General features: G+C 38.2%; 1 protein-coding gene across 4 annotated transcripts in view; it reads right to left on the bottom strand.

Annotated features, from left to right (window-relative positions):
* The window catches only part of CPQ (carboxypeptidase Q), a 153856-nt gene that overhangs the window by 103252 nt on the left and 26506 nt on the right, over positions 1-24098 (bottom strand). For all 4 annotated transcript variants that reach the window (XM_051611178.1, XM_051611177.1, XM_051611175.1 and 1 more), the window contains one exon: positions 16490-16697. In XM_051611178.1, the coding sequence (XP_051467138.1) occupies positions 16490-16697 (208 nt within the window). The remainder of the gene's footprint in view (positions 1-16489; positions 16698-24098) is intronic.

The following is a 24098-nucleotide window of genomic DNA, read 5'->3' as shown; positions in this document are numbered from 1 at the left end:
GCAAATTAGATATGGTTTGTCAAAAAAGAAGCAGAAAACAACTATGAATGTTAAAATGATCAAATGAAACAAGTCCAATGAATTCCACCCTGGGACTATCCAACTGCTGGGAAAGTAGAAAGGTCTGCACAATCCTTTCCAAATGTCTGTAGGAAATGAAGGCTTGCATCAGCTGCTCTTCAACTGCAAAAAGCTTTCTGCACCTTACAGACACGAGGATGACTCTCCAGCAGCTGACAATACCTTGAGGGAAACATTTAAGTCACACACCTGTTTGGCCTCCTTCTGCTTAATATGAACAACCAAGCTCCCTTCTCCTGTGTTTACATCCCTGCCTCGTGAGAATGCAGCTGCCTGCTGCACATTGCCATAGGTATGTTAGCTGAAGGCTCCTGGAGGGAACGCCAGTGACAATCCTAACTGCCAGCAGCTGCAAGGCTTCTGGCTTCATAGGGCTTCTTTTTATTTTTTGTTGAAGTCCTGGCTTCTCAGCCTTAAGCAGAAGCCATATTTATATCTTCAGTGACCCCTCTATCACCAGAGACTAGTAAGCACACAAGTCAAATAAAAACAAAAAAAGTCTCACTGAAAACGTAGGTTGTATTTTATACCTACAGGAAGGATACAAATAAATAAAAATATTTTTTAAATAAAAAACAACAAAAAACCCAACACAACAACAAAAATCAACAAATAAACCCAAACAACAACAAAACCACCCATTTTCTTTACTTTCTTTCTTTATTTGGAAGGCAGTGACTCAGACAAAGAGGCATCACAGGGCTAGCATGACATAAGCAAACTAAATCACAGCTAGCTGTGCAGAATACTGATCTGGCCTTTGTACCTCCCGCATTTAATGATGTTTGTTACTATTGATAATGAATTCTTACATTGAAATCATCAGGCACAAACAGGTGTCAAAAGGCATCACAGCTTTCAGGGTAGGGTCAATCACCATGTCACGTTTCCAAGTCTCTGCTTCATTGCTGACAGAAAGTAGGGAAGGTCAAGCTCTTCCAAAGGTAGGCACATACATAAGTCACACCAGAAACTCTAGCTTCCTCTGGCATTGAATACAGTATATCACAGGGCAGTATGGTGAGGTTCCTTCTCCTTTCAAAAGATGGTCATGGCATAGAGTAACACACAGCCAATACTTTCAGTGAACACCAGGAAAAGGGTAGGGATGGAGGATACTGGTCTTACCCACCACAATTATTTCTTCCCTCTAATCAGCAGAACACAGAGGTAAATAGAGGGGAGTGAGATCTGAAAGGAGTCAGGGAACAGTTTCAAACTCACAGAATAGGGCCTACATAGAACTCTTCTTTCCTTCCTTCTCCACGTCACACACCACTTGGAGCAGTACACTCTTTGGACACTGTCCTCCGTAAAAGACATGTAAATACAAGCCTATCTTAAATGTATTTAGGAATAGCTCTTCCCTAGGCTGGGGAATTGCAAACAAAGCCTCATGGAGATACGTTTTTAAAGTGGGAAAGGTAAGGCTTAAGGGTCAACAGGAATTTAAGGGCAGTGTAGAAAAAAACAAGGTAGACATGGAAATGACAGAGGGGAAACAAGTCTCTGAAGAGAAAGAAGAGTATCTTAGCACCAAAGGCAACTATGTAGATGGATAAAAGGGGGAGCTTCTAAAAGTAATAAACTAGACAGTAGAGTAACTGAGGTATTACCAACACACATAGCATGGAAGTAAATCCCAGGAGTGAAATAGAAGAGAGGAAATGGAGAAATCTAGTCATCTTTTCTGCTGTTTGTGAGTATAACCCTGTTTCCACTGAAAATCAATGGCAAATTCTCCAGTACCTTCAAAAGAAGGGGGAAAAAAAAGCTGACAGGATATGAGAAGAGAGAGCAAAGGGCCTGACTGGATCCAGTCTCAAGCAGTGAGCAAACCAAACACCACTGCAAGACACCTGTCTAGGTGGATCCCTATATTTTCTGAAGAAAAGTGAAACTCTGAAAGAACTTCACTACATAAATGCTTCTTTTACTTCCACATATCGAAATACTATAGAATATTAAAGTCCTTTTTGAATTTCTATTAAAAAAATCCAACACTGGATTCAGGTAAGTCTTGCCTGTCACTCCCAAGTTACAGATGCACTCTGCATTTTTCAGTCTTGGACTCAAAATCCACCCTCCTTTTAGTGACAGTGTATATTTGTAAAGCTACCACTATAACATTATAATAACACCTCTAAATATTGAGCAGCACAACAAAATGTCGTGCCAAGTGTGAGCATGATTTCCTCAGCTGCAATTGTTGGCTGTGGCAGATTCTCCCAAAAGCTTCATAATCTATATTGGATGAAATACAAAATGTCCCAATGGCTACATATTTGCTCTGAACAGCTTCTTTCCTGGCAATTAGTGTTGTCTCTGGGAAATGAAGAGTGTCAGGCTGAAAAAAACCCAAACCTTTCCAGTGCAAACCATGGTTGTGAGAATGACTGAATCAGCTGTGGGCATCTTCTCATGCTGCTGGTTTCTTTGGGAGCAGGAGGAAGGACAAGTTGGTACGCAGCAGATGCCATTAGGAAATAACTTAGGGTTTTCCTGAGAAAAAAGCTAAATCTTGAGAATTCAAGATGTTTTCCTTCCTCAAAAGGAAAAGAGAAATTGCTGTTAAATGGTAACAATTCTCATGGATTTTCTTTAGATACCAAGTTTGTTGTGCTCTTCAATACAGATTAAATACTCATACTATTTTGTGTGTTGTTTGAAGGTTTGTGCTCTTCCTATTTAATCCTGGAAACATGCTGACTCCTTAATCATCTGCTGAAGGAGAGAGAAAAGATTAATCTCAGTCCTACTCTCATATTGCATGGATTTCTTTATTATCTAATAAAAAGTGCCTAGGAGAGTCTCTGCTGGAAGAGAGACTGTCTGCAACAATATAATCTTTTTTCCTTTTCATTAGTTGATCTATATTTCTGAGGAAAATGTTAGGAAAAAGGTAGCAGGCTGGAGGCTTTTGCTGGAATGTACAATCATGATTGTAACTTTTATAGTCTGTATATACATTTAAATACACGAATTTTCTTTAATCAGCTAGACTAAGTGTAACATCCTCTTCCTATATACTTCTGTATACACAGATACATAAACAAACACATCACACAATGAGCTGACACTGATCTAAGCATTTTAAACTCTTCTTTTAAAAATAAATATTAAAAGTATAACCAATTACACTAGCAGTTTCAATGCAGACACCTTATGGGGGAGACCCTCAGAGGAATGAATGGCATCCTCCCTTCCTTTCTCAGGAAACTTCTGTGAACAAGCATTACCTGGAAATCTGACGCTTTACAGAGTTGTTCTCCAACTTTCATCTTTCACACTTACCTAGGTTCTGCCACCTTTTCACTAACTTTTAAGTCATTCCAACAAGTATCTGAGGAAAAAAAAAGTAGTACTGCTCTATATGGGAAAGGGTTAAAGGGATGCATCACTGACTGTCACTGAGAAATAACATACAAAGCTTTACGTAACTGAATCCTAATTTTAGGCACTGAAAAACAGTTAAGCTCCTAAAATCATAAACTGCAGCTGCACTTATTATTCCAAGTAGCTCTGCTAAGTTTTCTCATGGGTACGCCTGTTCACACAGCCTTTCTGGCAAGACTGAAATGTTAGAATTGTCTCAGACACTACAGCACATCACTTTTGTTTTCCTAGCTTGTCAGCATTACAAACTAAGCACAGGAAGAGGAAAAAACCCACAGTTTTGTGGAGTTACAACCTTGGATGGTTTCTCAGATGAACCCAGCAGCCCAGGATTCTGGACTCCAGGTGCTGGATGCATCTGGAAAATGTGTAATCCCCAGCTCAAGCTCTTCAGGCTTAAACATAAATTTTTATTCCTCTAATGACCTTCCTGGAGATACAGATTGGGTACCCAGGCTGCCTGGCTGCTTCACATTCTTTCTGGCTCTCCTATGCCTTCCCAGCATGGGAGCAACTGCAGCCTTCTCAGAGCCTGAACCTGGGAGCCCTTGAAAGTTGCTTCCTTCTTTGGAGACTGCAGAGAGATATATTTAGAGAGAGACAGACTGTCCTCAAAGAAGGATCACAATCTCCTTGAAAAGGTGCAAACAATACACAGATTACAGAAAAGCAACTAACATGTCCCTTAAATCCCACCTGTGAGCTGACTCTTTCCAAACCTCAGACTTTTGGCAAAATCACACTTGAATCTCAGGATCTGATTTCTAACGTTTAATGTTGATCTTAATGATAAATAATTGTTGCTAAGAAAAAGCCTTATATTTTTATGAAATTCCATCTCCTTCACTCTTTTTCCAGAGGCTTCTGGTCTCTCACAGAGAGTTGTTATTTAATTGTACTGAAAATTCAAATCCTTTGAGCTACAGTCAACCAATTGTTTTTAAATATTTGCATCTGAAAATATTATATTGCAAGGTAATGATCTGTATTCTTTGTCATTTACCTCCTTCCAAAGCCTTCCCACAGATCTGTCAGGTCAACCTGAAATCTCAATCTAGCTAAAGTTAACAATCAAACACACTGCATTTTATTTCATAATAAAAACCCATGGATATACAATGGATTATTTATCAGCAGTAGCCACCCACTGTTATGTAATAATACCAGAATAATAAAATACTCTTCTTTTGTACAGACAGATTATTTCAAAATCTACTATTGACTACCTAATCACAATTCAGAAGAGTTAACTTTTAATGTTGTCTTCTTTATACTAAACAATGTACAAATGTTACACTAAATTAACATTCCAAAAAATATCACTGCTTGCAAACTGGGAAGGAGAGAAAGTACCATGAGCTACTCAAGATTCCACTAGGACACAAGGCACAACAATGAATGGAACTTTAGAATTCCTGGATTTAGTTAATTTACATATTTATTCTTCCTCATCTGACAAAAGTACCTTTTTTGTCCTGTGCACAAATGTCTACAATTAATCTGGATTTTCCAGACCTAAATGGTACAACAATTTCAGTATCTCCTGTTGAAGTATTATTTGTATTCCTTACACTCACTAGCTAACTAGTGTGATGAATTCAAAATCAAAATAAGTAAATCAGAAACTATGTAGGTCCTTTCTGTTTCTTATTCTTAGAATAGATGTCCTTCTTTTGTGATCACAGTAAATTAAAAATTGAGGAATTACAGTCTATGCTCAACCCTGCTTAAAAATAATTAACAGAAACATATCAAAGATGTCCCCACTCTGCTGCACAGAGTACTTGCACATTTGTATTAGTCAGCCAAGGCAGAAGTACACTGGACAGTGACTAAGCCAGGAAACAGTGAAACTGTTTAGCAGAAGTTACAGACCCTAGTCACCTACCCAGCCAATGACATATGGGAACAATCTATAAGTAAAGAACCAAAGTTCAGATTCAGAAAGTTGGAATAGAGCAAAGTTAGGGCTTTACATTTGCGCCATCCCTCCTAATACAGAAACAAAATTAGGGAAATCACAAGGTGCCTGAAGGAGAGGACAACCAGCAAGTAACCAAAGCTGGCATCACCGGCAGAGCAGAGACAGGAGTTGGCACCTCTTGTTTAATAAACCAGGTGGAGAAGGTTTATCACCATTTAGCCCTACCCTGCAGAATTAGTACTTGATGCAACAAGACGGATACAATCACAGCAAAGGTCAGGTGACTGACTGGATTGGAAGGGGAAAAAAAAGCTGGAGAAAAGGATTAAAGTAATTGAAATGGTTACACTTACAAGGTACCAGGCATTAGTTCTGCAGAGAAGAGCCCATTATTACTGTTGGTCATCAACATCATGCTACATTTAGAAAACAATTTTAAACAACTGTGGAATAATTGGCTTTGACTTCCTGAAAAAACAAGACAAAATGTGTGTGCCATAAATAAGGGTTTCATCATACAAGCAGGTCTGGTTCATCATACTTACATTCCTGACATACGTCATATCACAGCTCACACAGCAGGGTAAAGCCTTCCTATGTGAAGACAACATTTAATTAAATAACACGGAAATACTCTACCATATGGAGAAGCCACAAGCAAGACTGTGGGAAGTGGAAAAACCAGCAAAAACAAGAGACCCCCTGCCCCTGAAAAATAATGCAAGCGTTCTGGTAAAAAAAAAAAATCATAGTATGTTGGAGCAAACCATAAAAGTTTACTCACATGTTTAAGCAAACAAGGCAAAACAAAATGAGGAATTCGAATTTTCAAATCCTGTGGCATAAACCAAAGAGACTGTGGGTATTAATAGTTGGCAAGCATATGAAGTATATTTTTAAAATGGCACCTAGATTTGTCTGCCTGTTTGTTTTACATGGCCTATGTAAAAGGTTATATATCAAAATAAAACATTTTGTTGTATGCATGAGACAGATTCTGAAGCACACAAATCCCTACATAAACCTGTGTTCACTTTTGGAAATCGGCAGTAAACCTTGAAAAGAATACTTTGGGTGTTTTACAGCAGATACGTGTTTCATAAATAAAACTTTAATATATACATGCTAAAACTGATGTCTAACATCTATCTAATTTGTAACATTATCAGATTAAGAACAATACCAAATAGATTCCAAAAAAGTATCTTGAATAATAGAGGAAACAGAAACAGTAATTAGTGGGAAGTACAAACTGGAAAACCAATTATAAAGATATAAAAGTAATAACATTGGATAGGCAGGTGAATCTATACAGTAGCCCTCTGTACAAGCTGCTTCAGCATTGCTTGGACCAAAATAAAAAAGTGAGTTGCTATGTAGCTTGAAATTAACTGAGTTAATCCCAGAAAACATCAAGAAATGGGGCCTTTACTCTCTCTTTTCCTTTTTTTTTTCTTTTATTTTTTTAATGGGAAAAAAAATATATTTAGGCTAGAATTACTCAAACACCAATTCTGTACCATTCTGGCACTGTTTAATCTTTTCCAGTTGTCTAGAGTCCTGTGCTCATGTGCTCTGGAGATGAACACTCCCGATAAAAGTTCTCAGTGCTGCACTTTCACATTAAAAACATGGAAAATTACAGAGAAATGAAATTACAGCCCACATACTTCTCAGATCCTATCAGCAGCTGAAAAGAAATATACCCCTTGTGAAAATAATTTGTTGGCATTGTATTACTCAGATCCCTCTCTGTAATCTTTATCTGCAGTTTTGTTGTCAGGTTTTCCTTCAATCCTCTACATTTATCTTTATCACATACTGGTGAGACACTTCCAAGGGTAATCAAGAAAACTGAATACTGTAAGAACATTAAAACAGAACAGGCAATTGATGGTTCAAGATGTTACAATCATGTCAGATGGTTCTGAACTTACTAACACGGTTTTTGTGGGCACAGCAACTCATACAGACTCAGAAGGGGCTGGCAGCACAGAAGAAAGCCGGAGTTGATTAGGGCAAAACAGGAAATCACAGAAAACTGCTGAAGTTCCCAGTGCTCAACCCACAGCAAGCACATCTGTAAGTCCTTAAAGATCAGTACAAGAAACCCAAGACTTGGCAGTTTTATACACTCAACATCTTTATATACATGAAACCGTAAAGCAAAGGTGGAATAAAACTGTTCCTTTAAATCTTAGTAACACCAGGATATTACCAAATCTAATCACTGGCTGCTCAAGGTACCCAAATAAGACCAGAGTTAACACATGGTATTAATCATAAGAGTGGCCATCTAGCCACCAACAAAATGTATGAGTGAGTTGTAGTATTAGAAGAGTGGGTGGGCCCGAATAGAAGAAAAAAAATTTGAATACTACATTGATAACAGTTTGCCTTGGGAAGCTGCTGGTGAGGAAGAGAGGTTTTCAAAAGGATTGTTACACTCACAGCATGTTTCTGGATAACAGAGGCTATTGACAAAGATTTTACTAGCCGTTTACTTGCCTCTATCAAAATTACAGCACACTGCTTATATTACGTATTATATTTAGACACTAAATGGATTAAACTCTTCACAGTTACATGAACATATTCCTGAATAGGAGCAGCCAAAACTAGGAGGGGGTAGAGAAAGCCCTTGTTAGTCTCATCAGCGTTTTACTGACTTTGTAAGAAGACAAATAAGCCAGATGTATGAAATTACCCAGAGATTTCAGATGTCACATCAAACCCTGTCTACAGGAAAAAAACAGTTATGCAGTTCAAAGCAAAGAGGCAAAAAGTTTGGCAAAAGCCAAAGAGATATTGGGACTTAAAAAAACACCATCTACAGATTTCTCACTATTACAAAGCTACCTTAAATTTGACTTGTTAATCACTGCCCAAATAGCAAGAACCCACTGTACAATACTATCATCTCCTAAAGCACAGACTCCATCTCTTCTAAGGACATCTAAGTTTTCTTGCTGACAGCTAGGATTTGCCCAAAAGTGAGCAGAAAGACTGCACTGCAGAATGCAGTCTGGCATGTTGGCCTTCAGGGAATATAGGAAGCAAAGTAAAAATTAATGAATTGTCAGTCAACAACATATACAGACATCCTGGAGGGAAAGCCCCTAAGTGCAGGGCAAGAAAATAAATCCCACAGTACACCACCAATTCATACCTCTAAGGGCAGCAAAACAACATGCACAGCACTATGAGACATCACTAGAATCTTCCATGAGCTCACCAGAGACTTATAAAATGTGGTCTGCTCTTATTTCCTCTTGATACACTACAAATAAGGGTATCATTCTTGTTTCCTGATCCCTTATTAGAAGCGAAGACAATATTCTGTATCCTACTGCCATAGGATATTGCCTTAGGACGGTCCCTCATTGCAGTATTTCCTATGAACAATTCCTGCTGCTATACTAATCCCATAAGAGAGAAGTGTTCACAAATAATCAGTGGTGTTTCCTGATTTCTTCAGTCATGCTGCAGCATTACTGTTACACCTCTACAGCTATCACCCATTTTCCTCCTGCTTGTATGTCTCATGCACTCCCCAAGTCATCAGAAAGCAGACAGAAGATGCTGCCTACTCAGAAGGAGGCTTTTTTAATAACAATTCTGCAGTGTCAAAAGCGAGTATGTACAATATCAAGCAGAGGAAAATGAGGTTCATCAGTTTTCCAGTTCCCCCAGATATCAATTCTTAACTATTTTGACCATGGCTGCATTCTCCTCCCCATGGAAAGAAAATAATTCTTCAACACACACATTTACCATTTCACTGTGTGAATAAAACTCACAGGATAGGGATGAAAAGAAGTCACTTAAGAAACACAAGAAAGCAATAATAAGAAGAGGTACTCTGCCACTGGAAGATGGCAATAGGCAAATAAAGTTTCTTGAGTAAATAAAAAAGGCATCAGATCCACACGTAATATAAGCAAACTCTATTGTCCGTACTTCCAACAAGAGCTAGCTCTCTGGAAGTAAGAGTGGTGGCACTGCTCACAATAGTGTTCACCAGGACCAAAGAACATAGTGTAATTAAGGAAAATCCCAGATACCATCTGTCACCTCAAACCAGGACACCATCTTAGCACTGTCACATGAAATGGAAAAAAAGGTAAATATAGTCAATATTTTACTCAAGAAATAGAGAAATAGTTTACTTTTACACTCAGAGAAATGTCTTGTGTCCCAGACATCCTTTAAAAAACGTTCTTTCTGGAAACTTAACCCAATAACTTTCTCCCTTCAAAACTGATCTTTCTCAGTCCTTTTTCTTGACAAAAAGGCAATGTGTTTTCACCACTTCTCTAAAGAAAATTTCAATAGCAACATTTGATTTTACGTACACATCAGCACAGAGGAGACCTACTTGGCAGCCATGCAGTGAACACCCCTTTATTTGCCTTCCCTGACTTACAGAACACCTCAGCTTCGTCTGTGAGCTTCCTCTTGGAATTGCCACTTGATAATGAAGAACCACACCCTGTGCTGATTGAGTGAATCTTGGTAACAAAGGGGACACATCCCTGGGTAATACAATAAAAATTACACCATAAACAGTTTAAATTATCACAGAGATTATGTGACTTTCTTAAAGGTGTCAAATGGTATGTCCATATTAGCCTTTTAGTTTGAATAAAGAATGAACTTTTGAAATGAGTCTCCCAAAATCCTTGGCTGCCCAACCACCAAGCAATCTCTGAGCACCACTGCTAGGTCCCTTTCTGATGAGACTACACCAGAAGATATAATCAGTAATTGCACAGCCACCAATGTATGCCAGTTCCTGGCTGTTGCATCTAAATCTTTAATTGCAGCTTTATTTTTTTAAAAGTTATTTTTTACTTTAGTTGTATCAACAGATGGAAAAAAACTCCATCGCAACACAAGCGTTTTTGTTTTGAAAGATGTAAAAATTATTTGCAGTTAGAAGAGGAAAAATTCTGGACAACCACCAAAATATTTTCCCTAATACCAAGAGAACAAAAGACAAGATTATTTCATTAACCAAAAAAACAAGGAAGCAGGTTTACAGGTGGACTAAAATACATCCCACCCCTGCAGACTTGAGAGCCCAAGGCTAGCTTAATTAGAAGAAAAAAAAAAAATTAAAAATTGAGAGGACTGAACAGAACTGCAGGAAATTAACTCACATACCACATGCACTAACAGCCCAAAAGCCAGAGTACCCGCAAATTCCTGAAATGACATGGCATTTGGAGATGGGGACCAAAATTCAAATGCACCCAGGGCACTGGCAGATGATGCAGACTAAGCCTGTACACAGAGTCAGAGATGTTACATGTTGGCTTCTCTCCAGCTGGGCATCCTGTGAGTGCCAGCCAGGCTGGTCCCGGAACATGGCCAGATGTGCCACTGAAATTGCAACCACCTCAGCAGCCCGGAAAATCATGTAGACACCAGGGTATTACAGGCAGATCAGAAAAAGGGCATATGAGTGTTGGGTGAAAAGAGCGAAGTGAAACAAAAAATTTCAAGAACTAATTGAACAAAAACTACTACTTCATTTAGCATATATAACTTCATTTTTTTCCTTTCATTGGGTATCAGAGGCAGCAAGCAACCCTAGTTAAACTCAAATCCCTGAGGAAAGCTACTTTTTTTTTTTAGTTCACCCGCAATTTGAATGAGCAGTCCTGTGCTACAACAGTGTCACTGAAGAAAAAGTGATGACAAACCTAACTCCATTTTGTGCTAACATAGGCTTGCTTGTTCACAGCTTTCTAGGCTCAAGTGACCTGTGTCACTCACTAGACTTCCAGGCTGTTTAGGTAGGCCATGTGCACACAGAGCAATAGAGATGTTCAGGGACCTGACAGCTCATGCTCAGACTGGACTCAGGTCATGTTGAGTCCCACATTAACAGAGAACTGGACTCACATTGACCGAGTCATAGCTTGCACTTAACCAGCTGAAATACAAAATCACATTACCATGGCACTGCTTCCCCTCTGTGGACAGCAGAACAGGTCATGGGAAGAAAGACTTGTAAGATGGTAGCAAAAAATTAGGTATACTGGCATTCATGCATTCATTGTGGAAGGAGGAGTAGAACAGGAGGTAAAGGAGCCCTCAGAGCTCACGACATGACCAAAGGATTCAGTATTTCAAAGATAAAACATCAGTTTTAAAGACCAGATGCATCTCTTTGCCTTCAAAAAATATAACAAATAAAAGTAAAAGAAATCCTACCAAAACTACTGTACCATCCCAAATCTCAGAAAACTTGGCAGAGAGTTGAGAGTCTCCCCACTACTGGTGTGAATAAGCCCTTTCGTTCCTTAGATACAGAGTTTTTGGGAACAAAGGAAGCTCTCCTTTCAGGCGAGTCTCACAACAAGAACCAAAGGCAGCAGACCAAGCATCAGGAGAAGTGATGTGGTAAGAAATCACTGTTAGGACCTGAGAGCTGAAAAATTACACTAACTCATACACATTGCCCACAAGATTGAGAAGGGAATGGATCGTTTACAAAGCAATGAAGAATAAAAGGGAAAACGGGAGGAAAAGAAAATGCAGTTTGAGAGTACAACGTATATGCAAAAAGGTATACATTATTATGCACAGTAGAACAAAATAAATCAAGTGAGGTTGTAAGAAGGGGAAATTAAGATAAAGGAAAATGTTACACGAAGCTGTATTCCAGCCCTGGCATGATTGCACTTAATTGTGTCATATGCATCCACTATGGCTTATGTATGCAACCTCTGCCAGAAATTTTGGGTTGCACTGTGCCACTCAGGAATTCTGCTTTCATCCAGACACAGCTCTTGATTAGAGCTACTAGAGCTTCAGATACAGACATTGTTTCTTGGCTATCTGTAGCCTGAAGAAGGGGAGAGAAAGTGAAGGAAATTACTTACTTCAGATAAGTACAAGATGCTGAATTCAGCCCAAAAAGAGAAGAACTTGACCAAGTATGTGTCCTTGTTAAGAGTCTCTAGACTAGGTCAAAGTACTCCTTGGTCAATTTTGGCATTGCAGTATGTTCTCTGTTTGGTTTCTTATATAATGGAGATGTTGTTCTGCAGCATTTAAAAAAATAATAATTGGGCTTTTGGCATTTATCGCAGAGAATTCCAGGGAATTTTCTTTCTGAGTTCTTGAAAAACACTTGATTTTCCTTCTTTCTAGAGTCCTTAAAGGGGTGATTATTACAAGACACAGTGTTACGACTTTATCTAATCTGCAGTTCTTGAGGAACAGAAGGATTTACTTGCAGTTTTAGATTCATAGCAATACATTCACCACAGGATAAATATTGGACAACTTCAATAGCTAAAGGATAGCTATTATCTATAAAACATTCTAAAAAGTACAGCTAGGATGCAAATAAACAGACTTATGACGACAACCACATTTTTAACAATGTCTCGTAAACTGAGTATTTTTGCTGTAAAAACATCCACTACAAACTGGGAAATACTCATCAGTTTATTTTATACAACAGTAACCATATATATTACTTAAACTTGATCTTGATAAGGACACAAAGTGTATCATCAGTAAGTTTGCAGATTACATGAAGTTAGGTGGGAGTGTTGATCTGCATGAGAACAGGGAGGCTCTACAGAGACCTGGATAGATTGAACTTGTACAAGACCATCAATCACAGCCTAGCCAAGCTATGAAAGCAAAACAAATCAACATCCTGATTTCTCCAAAGAGCCAAATGCAATGGATATTGTTGACTTGTTACAACAACATGTTATTTGAGAAGGTTCATTAAAAATAGTTTTGTTACTTTTAATTGCTCATTATCCATTTTTAAATGTTTTCATCATCAAATTTCTTCAGGAAATTGTTACTGAGAAAAAGGCTTTCATAAATACATGGTTTGGAGGACGGATGGGGAAAATTACCTACCTGTTACAGTGACTTTCTCCTAAGTAACAAAAGCCACTCTTCCAGAACACTTATAAAGTGGCAAGATAATTATTTGACTCGAACACAACTGGGCAACAATGCCACAAGACACAACTGCCATGCAACATGGTTTTACCAACCATGTAACTACTATCATCTCTTCAGAGGCCAGGGGAGATGCTGCTCCTGATTTTATTTCCTAGTCACTGACGACTTCAGTCCTATATCAACGAATCCAGTCCTTGAAACTCAACAATAAAGCCTTCAAGTCCTTACCTGTTACCGATGAGTTGGCATAAGCTGTTAACACAAACACAGCAATGAGTTTTCCTGAGTAAATTCAAGTTCATCTCTTCTTACCCTCATTCAGAGTTGGGATGCCTGAGTCCCCATCCAGTTTCATTCACTCCATAGCTATACTAACACACCTTAAAGAAAAAGAAGCTGCCCACATAACCCCTGTTCAAAGGTTGCCTTCACACATTTTGCTCTTGCCAATGTGGCAGACACTTGCCATCTCTGAAACAAGGAACACTTACCAAACTGCCAGCAAGAGAACACTGACTGAATTCCTGTTGCAATTTTACCAATTCTGTTCTGTCAGCAAGCTTTAATAATCAGCCCTAATAAGCCTAAGATGTTAATCTACTAGAAAGTACCTAGTTTTAACCTATCAATATTATTCACCTTGCAGGACAACTTACAAATCATACCACAAAGTGGCTTAATTAATTGCAAATAGCAAATAAAAATAAGCAGCCCCCTGTTAAATAGGCACTGAAATCTCAAAAATAAAAAACAAACCACACCAAAGCCGATGTAAGTTAGGGAAAATTGCAAAGAACCCTTACTCACCTGAGGAACCTGAGACAGTGCACTATCAAAAGGAGGATACTTCCTGCTTAGATGTTTTTACGATGTTTTGGAGAACTTCCACAATCCCACAGGCAGTTATTCATAGTTCAGGTGTGTATGTAAACACACCAGCCCAAGAAGTAAAGGTTCTGATCAACAACACAGCAGTATACAAATTGCAAGACTTGCTTTTGTAACCCTTAGCAGTCTTTTTTCTTTCTGTCTTTGATCTCTCACCCTTCTGACACACTACTGCCTCCAGCAATGCAGTATTTCCCATCAGTGAATCCAAAAGGCAACTGACTTGAACTGACAGTGGTCAGACACCGATTCACAAGATGCACCACATCCAGCACAGAGTCCATCCAGCATAGCACATTGCTAGGACAGACAAGGAGACACATGCTAGTGATAAAGAGAAAACACAGGAGAAGGCATGGAGATAGGAAAATCCATCCTGCCTATAGCAATGCCTGTTTTCTGTTAGAAACAAGAAAAACAGATCTAGGTATCAAGAGAGTGGCAGAAGTGACAGGCTGGACCTGGATACCTCCCTTAATATAGGAAAAAATAGATTAACCAATCCCCCCCTCCCACCCCAAAAAAACCACCAATGAAGGTAAATGAAAAAAGACAGAAAGTACACTTAATGAAAAAAAGCTTCCTGGCAGCATCTGAATGTGAAATTTCTTTTGGCAGTGACCCCTCAGCTCCCAGTCTCAATTAAGGATTCAATACTTCTAAACAAACATGTCTTTCGTGTCTGCATTTCCTCTCTTTTCATTTAATTCTGAAATAGCTGTAATGCCAGTACCCAGACCTAATAAACAGGCTTTACTACCTTCAGTCTCCATCTCCGTTCCTCATATCTAAATTTTTCCATTACATGTTAAAATACACTTCCATAAGTAGTCTGGCAAACAGAAGATACAAAGAGTGAACACCTCTGCAATGTCAGAACTAAGGGCTGGATAGATCATTGTTCAAATCATCTTCCAGTTTTCAGATAATCAACAGATTACAGATTGCAATATTCTTTGATGATGCCAAATATAACTATTTTGAAAACATACTATTTTTCATAAAATTGTTTTTGAAACATATTCTACTCTTTTTTCAATATTATTAAACTTATTAGAAAATTATAGGTATTAGAAAATATATTGAAAACATTTGTTGGGCACCAAGAAATACATTAGTATAGTTTGGATACTACCTCAATTCAAAGCACTCTACTTTTGAGAAAGCATTTTAAACATGTTGGCTTCTTTAGGGGAATATGGAGCATATAAAAATGCTATCAAGCAACTACACTGGCAGCAGACCTCTCCTCTGCAAACAATCCAGTACAGCTAGCTGGCACTACTGCATTTCTCAAACTTTTTGAAGCATCACAAATGGAGATGCTTGCACAGTTCTCATACTGCTGAGATGTGACCACTTACGTTTTGTCTGAAATGGTGGAATCAAGCATGCTTCCAAGTGTCTGTCCCAGCCACATACAAGTCCCAACCTCAAGCAATACTCAGAATCATACCACCTCTTCCCACTTACCAGCCTCAACTTCTGTAGAAACAAAACCTAGGCACACAGATCAAACAGAAACCATGACATTATCCAAACAGAATGCAATTCCAGTTTATGATATGTCACACATTCAGGGTCAGGTAACCTACCACTGATGACTCCTCTGTGGGCTTTGAATATAAATTGTCCAAATAGAGAATGATAGTACAAAATGCAGAACCTCATAGAAAACTAAAAGCCTCATTTTAGAAATGTAAAACTAATACAATAAGTAATGTACTAAGTAAGCTAAAAACACTTAACTTTTAAGAAATCCTGCCTCACTTAAAAAGCAGAGTGAGAATTACAAGTCTTACTGATAAAGTGTTCAAAATAATTACATTCAAAGCAGACTATTCCTTCATCTAGTGCAAGTCTAGGAAAATGACAAATAAAACAAAACCTGTGCATTTATACTCTAGTCAAATTACAGAATGCCTAGTTCATATTCCCACTGACAGTCTGGTACACATTGTCAGACAATTAATTTGATTTTAGTTGAAATCAGAATATTTATAGTAGCCCTAAGAATGCAGGAAGTTCTTTAAAACAAATATACCAAACTGGATCAGTAACAAAAAATGAAAACATTTTGAAGGAACGATAATGCACAAGGGAAAAGAACTATTGTGCAGCAAATAGTTTCAAAACCAAACACCCACTTGTAACTGGTAATGTTCAGGTCACAGAGAACAAAAATGCCTGCCCAAAAATGACATGTAACTGAAGGCTGAAATGTGAGTCACATGGATAAATGAGAAAAATGCTTACCTATTAATAGAAAAAGAAGCAATGGATCTAATGAGGGATGCCACTGCTCCAACTTTAGCAGCTTCCACTGCTCCCCGTGATCTGTATTGCACAGTTTCTCCATAATTGATGAAAGGTTCATTGTAGACAACAATCTTCCCCTTGGCCTCCTGAGCTCTTTTGTGCAGTTCATCAAAGGAGGCTACCACTATGACTTCCGCCGTAATTCCTGAAAGGAAGTATTACAGTGGCTTTAGCATTGCTTTCCTATAAATCTCCTACAGCCAGTTTTAACAGACAAAAAACCACGGGCTACGTAGAACACTAGAAATCAGGAAAAGGAAGGCTATGGGAATTGCTTCAGGAACTGGTACTAAATAGCTGGAATAGCACCCTGAACCAAGTACACTTGGTTCTGTAAACCAAACTTTCAGGTTGGTTTTAAAACATAACCTGAAGGACAAGGATACACGGGGGCAATTCTGTATCCTGCATGTGCTTTAACACCTCAATACAATCATTTATAGCACACAAACATTTGCAAAAGTTGCTTAAGGGATTAATAAAATCAGACAGTACTCTCTTTGAGGAATTGGTTTGCTATGTTGCTAAACAACTTAGCTTAACATAAGACAACTGGAAGCACATATTTTTAGACTGAAACACTTATAAAATTATTTAATCCATAAATGAAATTAAAGCTATGCAGTTTCAAGAAATTTTGCAGTATGCTTATAAACAAACAAAAAATCTTCATATTTAATTCAGGAGAATACCATAGTTCTACTGGATCTCCTTCTATGAGTTTTCCATCTTTTTTTCCATCTTTCCCAGTAACAACACACAGAACACAGGCAGTTTCTTCTGCAGAACTACTCACACATGGTAAATTAGATTCCACCCAACTCTTGGTTTTTAATAGCTGGAAAAGACTTACATTACTACATTATGTTGCTTGAAAAAACAAAGGAATTTATAGAGAAGCAGTTTTTCCCAAAGCCAGAGAAATCTTTTAGAAAATCGTTTAGAATATTAATCAAGGAACTATATTTCTCAGCATTTAAGAATTAATCAATATGACCACTATACTTAAAATCCAATTTTGTTGATTGGTTACAGAGATAAGCAGAAACTGTTTAACAACATGGGCTGGTACTTTCTTCTAAATCTAGAAGAAGCAATAGAAGCCTGAAATTTTAGTTTTGTACATTTCACCTAACAGCCACAAAATACATAAGTGAAAATTTAAATTAATAAGAAATGTCTTGCAAGGATTTGTTAGAGAAGTCAATCTATCATTTTTTTAAGAAGAAAATGTTTCTCCTCTTTTTTTGTGTGTGGGGGTTTTTTTGTATTTTGGTGGTTGTTGTTGTTGTTGTTTCTTAAGAGGGCATCCCTAAGAGGTCAAGACACATCTACTGCTACAGCACAAGCTGTTGATTTTTAACTACAGATTTAACCTTGTGTAAGAGGTGTAAAAATTTTAACTGAATAACTATTCAGGTTCTTAGCTTTACACAAAGAGGCATAAAGAACCAGAGAATTGTGTTCAAACTTTACTAGTTGCTGTTGGCAGGTAGGTGTGCTTGCTAACAGGCTCCAGCTGCTTCTAATGAACTGCAGATTCAGCTGCCTACCTAAGGAGCATCCCAGCAACAGGATCACTCTGGGTATGGAACCGTGCCACTGGAAATAAAGCCAGGTATCTGCGAAATTTCATTTTCCACAAGAAAAGTCATGGTCTCAGTAGGTTGATACTGCAATCGGTATTTCATGTTAGTTCTCCCCAGTGCTCCACTTGGATCATACAGCAGGCACTGGAAGGGCACTTGTATTATTGTCTGTTTGTCAAGGGAAGCAAGGAGTGTAACTGTTTTTGGCATTACTTTGCTACATTAATGAACAAATACCAACTCTGGATATTTTTTTAAAGAATGCTACAGAGAGCTAGCAACTATCTATAATGTCTAAGAAATATCATGGAGAAGTACATTAATGGCCCTCCCTAAACGACTATCATCAGGAGTCTGTATAGTGAGCTTTGGAGGAGTTAAAGGGAAGAACACAGAGCTGCAAACTCCAGCCCTGTAATGTTCCCAGAGCTTTTACAAAACAAAACAGAACAAAAGTTCTCTGCAAGTTTGACTTAATGGCAGCACAGTACACATAAACCAGCAATCACAGTGCTTACTGCAACAAAATAAGACTTCATTATTGTGTAACTTCTGACTAATTCAGTATCGCACTTGCACTTCAGTCCTGTTTGATACCATTTCAGTCTCCGTGACAAGAACACTGGGTTATCTTAAATAAATATGTGGACACACATACCCAACCCATCCTAAGACCTCCTATGCAAATGAAGAAATAAAACAAAACCCCCAAGTTTATCAGTTTAAGGGAAATTAAATATTCTTTTTCCAAACGGGAAATGCCTCACCCTACTGAGCCTTTAAGAATATTAACTGACCTCTACTCCTAGAATCTCCTACCAATTCAGTACCTCATGGTTCTGCTTCCTATGTTGAAAGCTGTCCTCTCTCTTTCTTAGTCCAGACCTTGTCTATGCATTACTGAACAGTGAAAATCCATGCAAGGTGGAAGTCAGATTTCCTGCTTACTTAAGCAAGATATTAAGATTACAACACACACAGTTCAAGATACAAATACAGGAATTAACTAAGTAAAGGGCATAAAGTGTGAGAGACAGAAATATGAACAGGATAAACTTGGCTGATTATATGAAGCTGTAGAGTATTTATTTGTTCTCACTGTGTGAAACATTATACATACTGCTGTATTGGGCCAGTTAAGTAAAAGAATCTATGTAGTACTACGGGTTTCTTCTCATTTCTCAAATATACAGTAAATTGTACCCTGTCATTTCTAAGAATTAAGGTACAGGAAGGGTGTTAATGGTAAGAGCAAGCAAGCAACTTTCAATTACCAACAAAATTATATATTATGAAGTCCTCTGTACTCAGAAATGTAAGCTTCTATCTAACACTTTGATATGCCACAACTTTGATGATCATACTGCCAGTTGAAATAAATGGCACAGCGTGCATTAGCAAAGCCTAAAATCTGTCACAGGCAGGATGAAGACAAGACTGATCACAGTTAACCTTTATTAGCTGCAGAAAGTCCAATTTTACATATACATGTGTATATCCATATTAGAGCACCTGTAAATCACTGTCATGTATCATAACTCTGATTCTTGGCATGAACAATTCTGTCTGAGAGTCAACCCCTAGCACCTGCTTACCTGCCAGGAGAAGTGGATTAGTTCAAAGGGAAGACCCTAAGAGATGTCTTGGGGAGAATAAGTTTAAATGCAGCAAACATTTAAGTCAATGCAGTATCTGAAGTGATGCTTCTCTCTGTGTTAGTAACAAGTTTCAGAGAAGAGTTTAAAAAAAAAAATAAAAAATCCAATTTTTAAAATTGATGAATCTCTATTAAAACATCAAGGACACTCTGTACAGAATATTATTGCTGTTCTTGGCCACAACAGGGCAAGACATGGCAAAAGTTTACTGTATTGAGTAGCACCAATTCCTGATATTTGGAAACCCAGTTTCTACTGTTTTTTATTTATTACTATCCTAGAAATACTCAGCTCATAAGCACACAGAAATTCAACCTAGTTATTCATAATCAAATGCTGTATTAAAATAAACATTTAGCAAAGCCACAAAGAAATTTGCATATTGGTTAATCTTACTGGATAATAATTTCCTGATTACTCAATTATAGCCTTACTTTCCTCTTTTTTTCCTCCAGTCTCATTTTTGTCATCCTGTTAATAGTAACAGTCCCTTGGAGATCTAGTTACAAAACCAAATACAGCCATCATTAATGTGACAATAATTTTTTTTCCATAACAGCAAGTGAACAATCCACGCCCACATACTTTCTGAACTTAATTTACTTCACACTGTGTTAACATAATAATTATTTCTCTTACAAATCACACTATGTAACAGAAATGCTGCTCATCCACATGCACTGAAGCTGCTACAGTCAAATAAATAATCTGATGGGCAAGGCAACTTTTGCTTAGAATAATTAAAGTACAGTATTTTTAGGTCCAGACACAACAAAGCTGCAAACTACATCAACTGAGTCTCCATTAAACTTCACTGTGTGATATGTATTTAAAATTTTTGCATGCTAAGCATAAAATACTGCCTGAAACATCAACACAGAAAGTCAACAACACATCTAACTGTTCAGGTATAGGCAGAGATTCTGAAACTGGGGAAGAACATATCTTAATCATGTCTTGTCCTAGAGAGTCACAAGAGCAAGAGGGAGACAAGACTGCTGCCTCCCCATTCATTAGAACCAGACATCAGGGACCAACAAATCAAGACACTTCTTTATGTTATAAAGAAGACAAGAGTAGGAGCAGCAACACACGAGAGCAGTGCATGAAGCCTACCTGATAGTAACTGCACCTCTGCCTGGCAGAGCATGTTGATTCCCTCATTTCTTGACTACTGGATGGCTGCTGCTTTTCAGATTTCTCCATTTCCACCTCAGCTTTCCCACAAAGCTAATTTAGCCTGGAAACTGCTGCCATCAAGGTGTAATGTATTCCAGGCCAACCCTAAGCATATGCAGGTGGTAGCCCCAGGCTTTTCTGACCTTAGCCTGACTAATCCAGTTGCCCTTCAGACTTCAGAAATGGCTCATATGCACTGTCTTGTGACTATTTGCAAGGTAGCTTTTTCAGAGTTACAGTGAACTTAATAATTTTTTTGCATGGGTCACAGGAAAGAGCTGCACATAGGAAGTTACAGGGATGGGATGAACAGTTCTCCCATAAAAATGGCAGTCATAGACTCTAGATGCCACATTCCCCTGCACACAGTTGGAGCATGTGCCAGGATCAATACTCCTGAGTGAGGATGTAAGAAGATGAAGAATGCAACAGGGAAAAAGTGAACATATATGTCTGGAGACAGGGAAGAAAGACAGTTGTTGAGACAGATGAGAGAAAATAAGGTTTCGGGCAGTAGAAGAAAAAGACAAATACACTCTTGAATCTAATTAAGATTAGGGACCTGGCATTATATCCTATCTAGGCTCAGCATCCTCTAAAATCAGCCCAGAAAACATTTTCCCCTCCACTTCTGTCCTATCTTTTAAAAACATGTTGCTTTTCAGCTCCCTCCTGGAATTTGTTCAGCTTTCCCCCAAAACCCCACATAATTTAACAAGATTTTCAGAAAAACAAAGCCAAATTCTGGGTCCACAGCATCCTCATCAAATTAAGGCTTGGTGTCAGGCTGAAGCCAATGAAAAATTTCTATAATCACTTCTGGTTTTTACTCCCTCAAAAACTATTAGCATGTACTGACAATTCTTAATAGTTTAACACCTAGAAACACATTTGTTCTATCAACACATATCAATACATATTGATATAAGAATTATAATAATAAAAAAAGCTTAAATATCTTAGGGGAACTATGAAATGAAGAAGAGGGCTTTTATCAGGAAGAAAGGTTTTGTGAAGTCTGAATGTACTTCTGGAAAATGTGGCCTCACTTACTCTGTGGAATAGCAAAGAAAACTAGTTCAAGAACTAAAATTGCTTAGGAGAGTTACTGAAAAGGACATGAGGTTATGCAGCTCTGATGCACAACACATAGACTAAATGTATTACTCTGTTCTATAAGGAAAAAAATTGAGAAAAATAAACAATATAAAATAGTTACATTTTTTACAAATATGACTTTCTAGCAAGTACTGGATCTCATTAGAATGCTTTGGTTTCAGTACATGTAGGTTACTGTGCAGCAGTGAATCCTAGCAGCAGGGTGTTTGAACTCAAACCTGAGCACGAAGCCTTGAAAACCAGAAGAGCAGGACAAGAGGTCTGGTTCTCCCAGAAGCAGCCACACAGCTACTCCTACTCTCTGAATCTTTGCAATGCCACTGAACTAACTTTTGGCCCAGATGCTAGGCCACTGAACACCACAGATTCTGAGGTTCTTCACAGATAACATCTCATACATTCCAAGAAAGACAGCAGCATAATTATCACACCACAAACAGTGCTGCTCTAAGTAAAAAAAACAATCCAGATGTCCAATACTGAAAAGATGGTCTGAAGATGTGAATCAATAGCTCCTCATACATTGGAAAAAAGTGATCTAGTGAAAGCTGGAGGGCTTTGCCACACACTGTGCTCTCAGGCCTACAACTCTCTCCAACCCGTTCTCAGTACCAAACTCTTAACCTAAGGGGGAACTCAGGTTCCTACAGAAGGATCTCCTCTCCTAGGAGGTCAGTCATCATCAAAGACACTGGTGACTCAAGGGCAAAACCTCTGATACACATTAGCTTTTTTTGTCAGCTTTTTGTTAATCTAGATGAATTCCCTAATCCACTTCACCAATGAAAAACAAAAATGTATGGTCAACACTGGGGAAAAATACATCAGCCAGGACTGTGGCCAGATCACTTTTCAGCAGCATCCCTAGCTTAAAAAGTATGTGAGCCTCCAGCAACAGCACATGCCTTCAAGAGCTTCAAAATACAGTATCCCCATTTTACAATTAACAGTCTGGAACTATTTTCATATTTATCTAAGTGGTAAAACTCCCACCATCTTCTATAAGAGCAAGACTGGACTAAATGTTGTTGATAGTTAAACAAAAAACCCCCGTAACTCAAACACCAGAACTAGGAAAAAGTCAGTCAATACATCATTTCCATCTTTATATTATTTCAGTTTCACTGAAACAAACAGTACATAGAAAACAGAGACTGTTCCCTTTTTTGGGAGGCATTCTGGGCAGGCTGCATTCTGGGGCTCGTTCTCCTTGGTAGCATTTATTTAAAATGAAAAGGCAGTGACCCATCAGGGAAAAAAAAAAAAAAAAAGTGCATTTTAAGTACATACCAAAAAAATGAATTCTTTGATACTTCATGGTCAAACATCTGCTAAACTACTGCCTTCCTTCAATTATGGGATTCTCAAAGCAACAATTATATGTATTTTCCTCAAAACTTGGGGGATATAATCAGTACTACCCAAAATCACTGCAGTCTCTCTATATATATCTGTATGTTTTGCCAATGCTGAAACACTGGAAATGAGAGGACACTGACTAAATATGGCAAACCTCCAGCTTCTCAGCTCTCTAAGCTGAGCACTTTCTAACTTCCAAACCTGTTTGATACCTAGGAATCCATTTTTTCAAGGTGATGGTAATTTTCAGCCTCTTCTGACTTCTGGAAGTCCAGGTCACTCTGTTTTTCATGTTTCTTCTCTCCCTGTCACAAAGACAGGCATGTAACTTACTCCCTCTTTGTAAGGAGATCAAAGGAAGTGAAAACTTTCTCTTTGACCCAACACCTTCAAATCTTGGGTTACACTTTTCTTCTTAAATAATAAAAAAAACCCACTAATCTTCTACGTGCCGCCCCTTTTTGCTGTGTAAATCACACTGAACATGAAAACTTGATATCCTGGCACATTGGCCAGACCTGAAGAAGAAAATAGGGATATGTGGATTTTATCCACAAGATCACCCTCCTGCACATCATCAGAATTGTTCCTACCTGGACTGATCCAATCACACCTACGCCAAACTCCCATCAGAACCAAAGG

This window comes from Apus apus, chromosome 2, assembly GCF_020740795.1.
Source record: "Apus apus isolate bApuApu2 chromosome 2, bApuApu2.pri.cur, whole genome shotgun sequence".
NCBI classification, from domain to species: domain Eukaryota; kingdom Metazoa; phylum Chordata; class Aves; order Apodiformes; family Apodidae; genus Apus; species Apus apus.
This window is presented reverse-complemented; position numbering and strand designations above follow the sequence as displayed.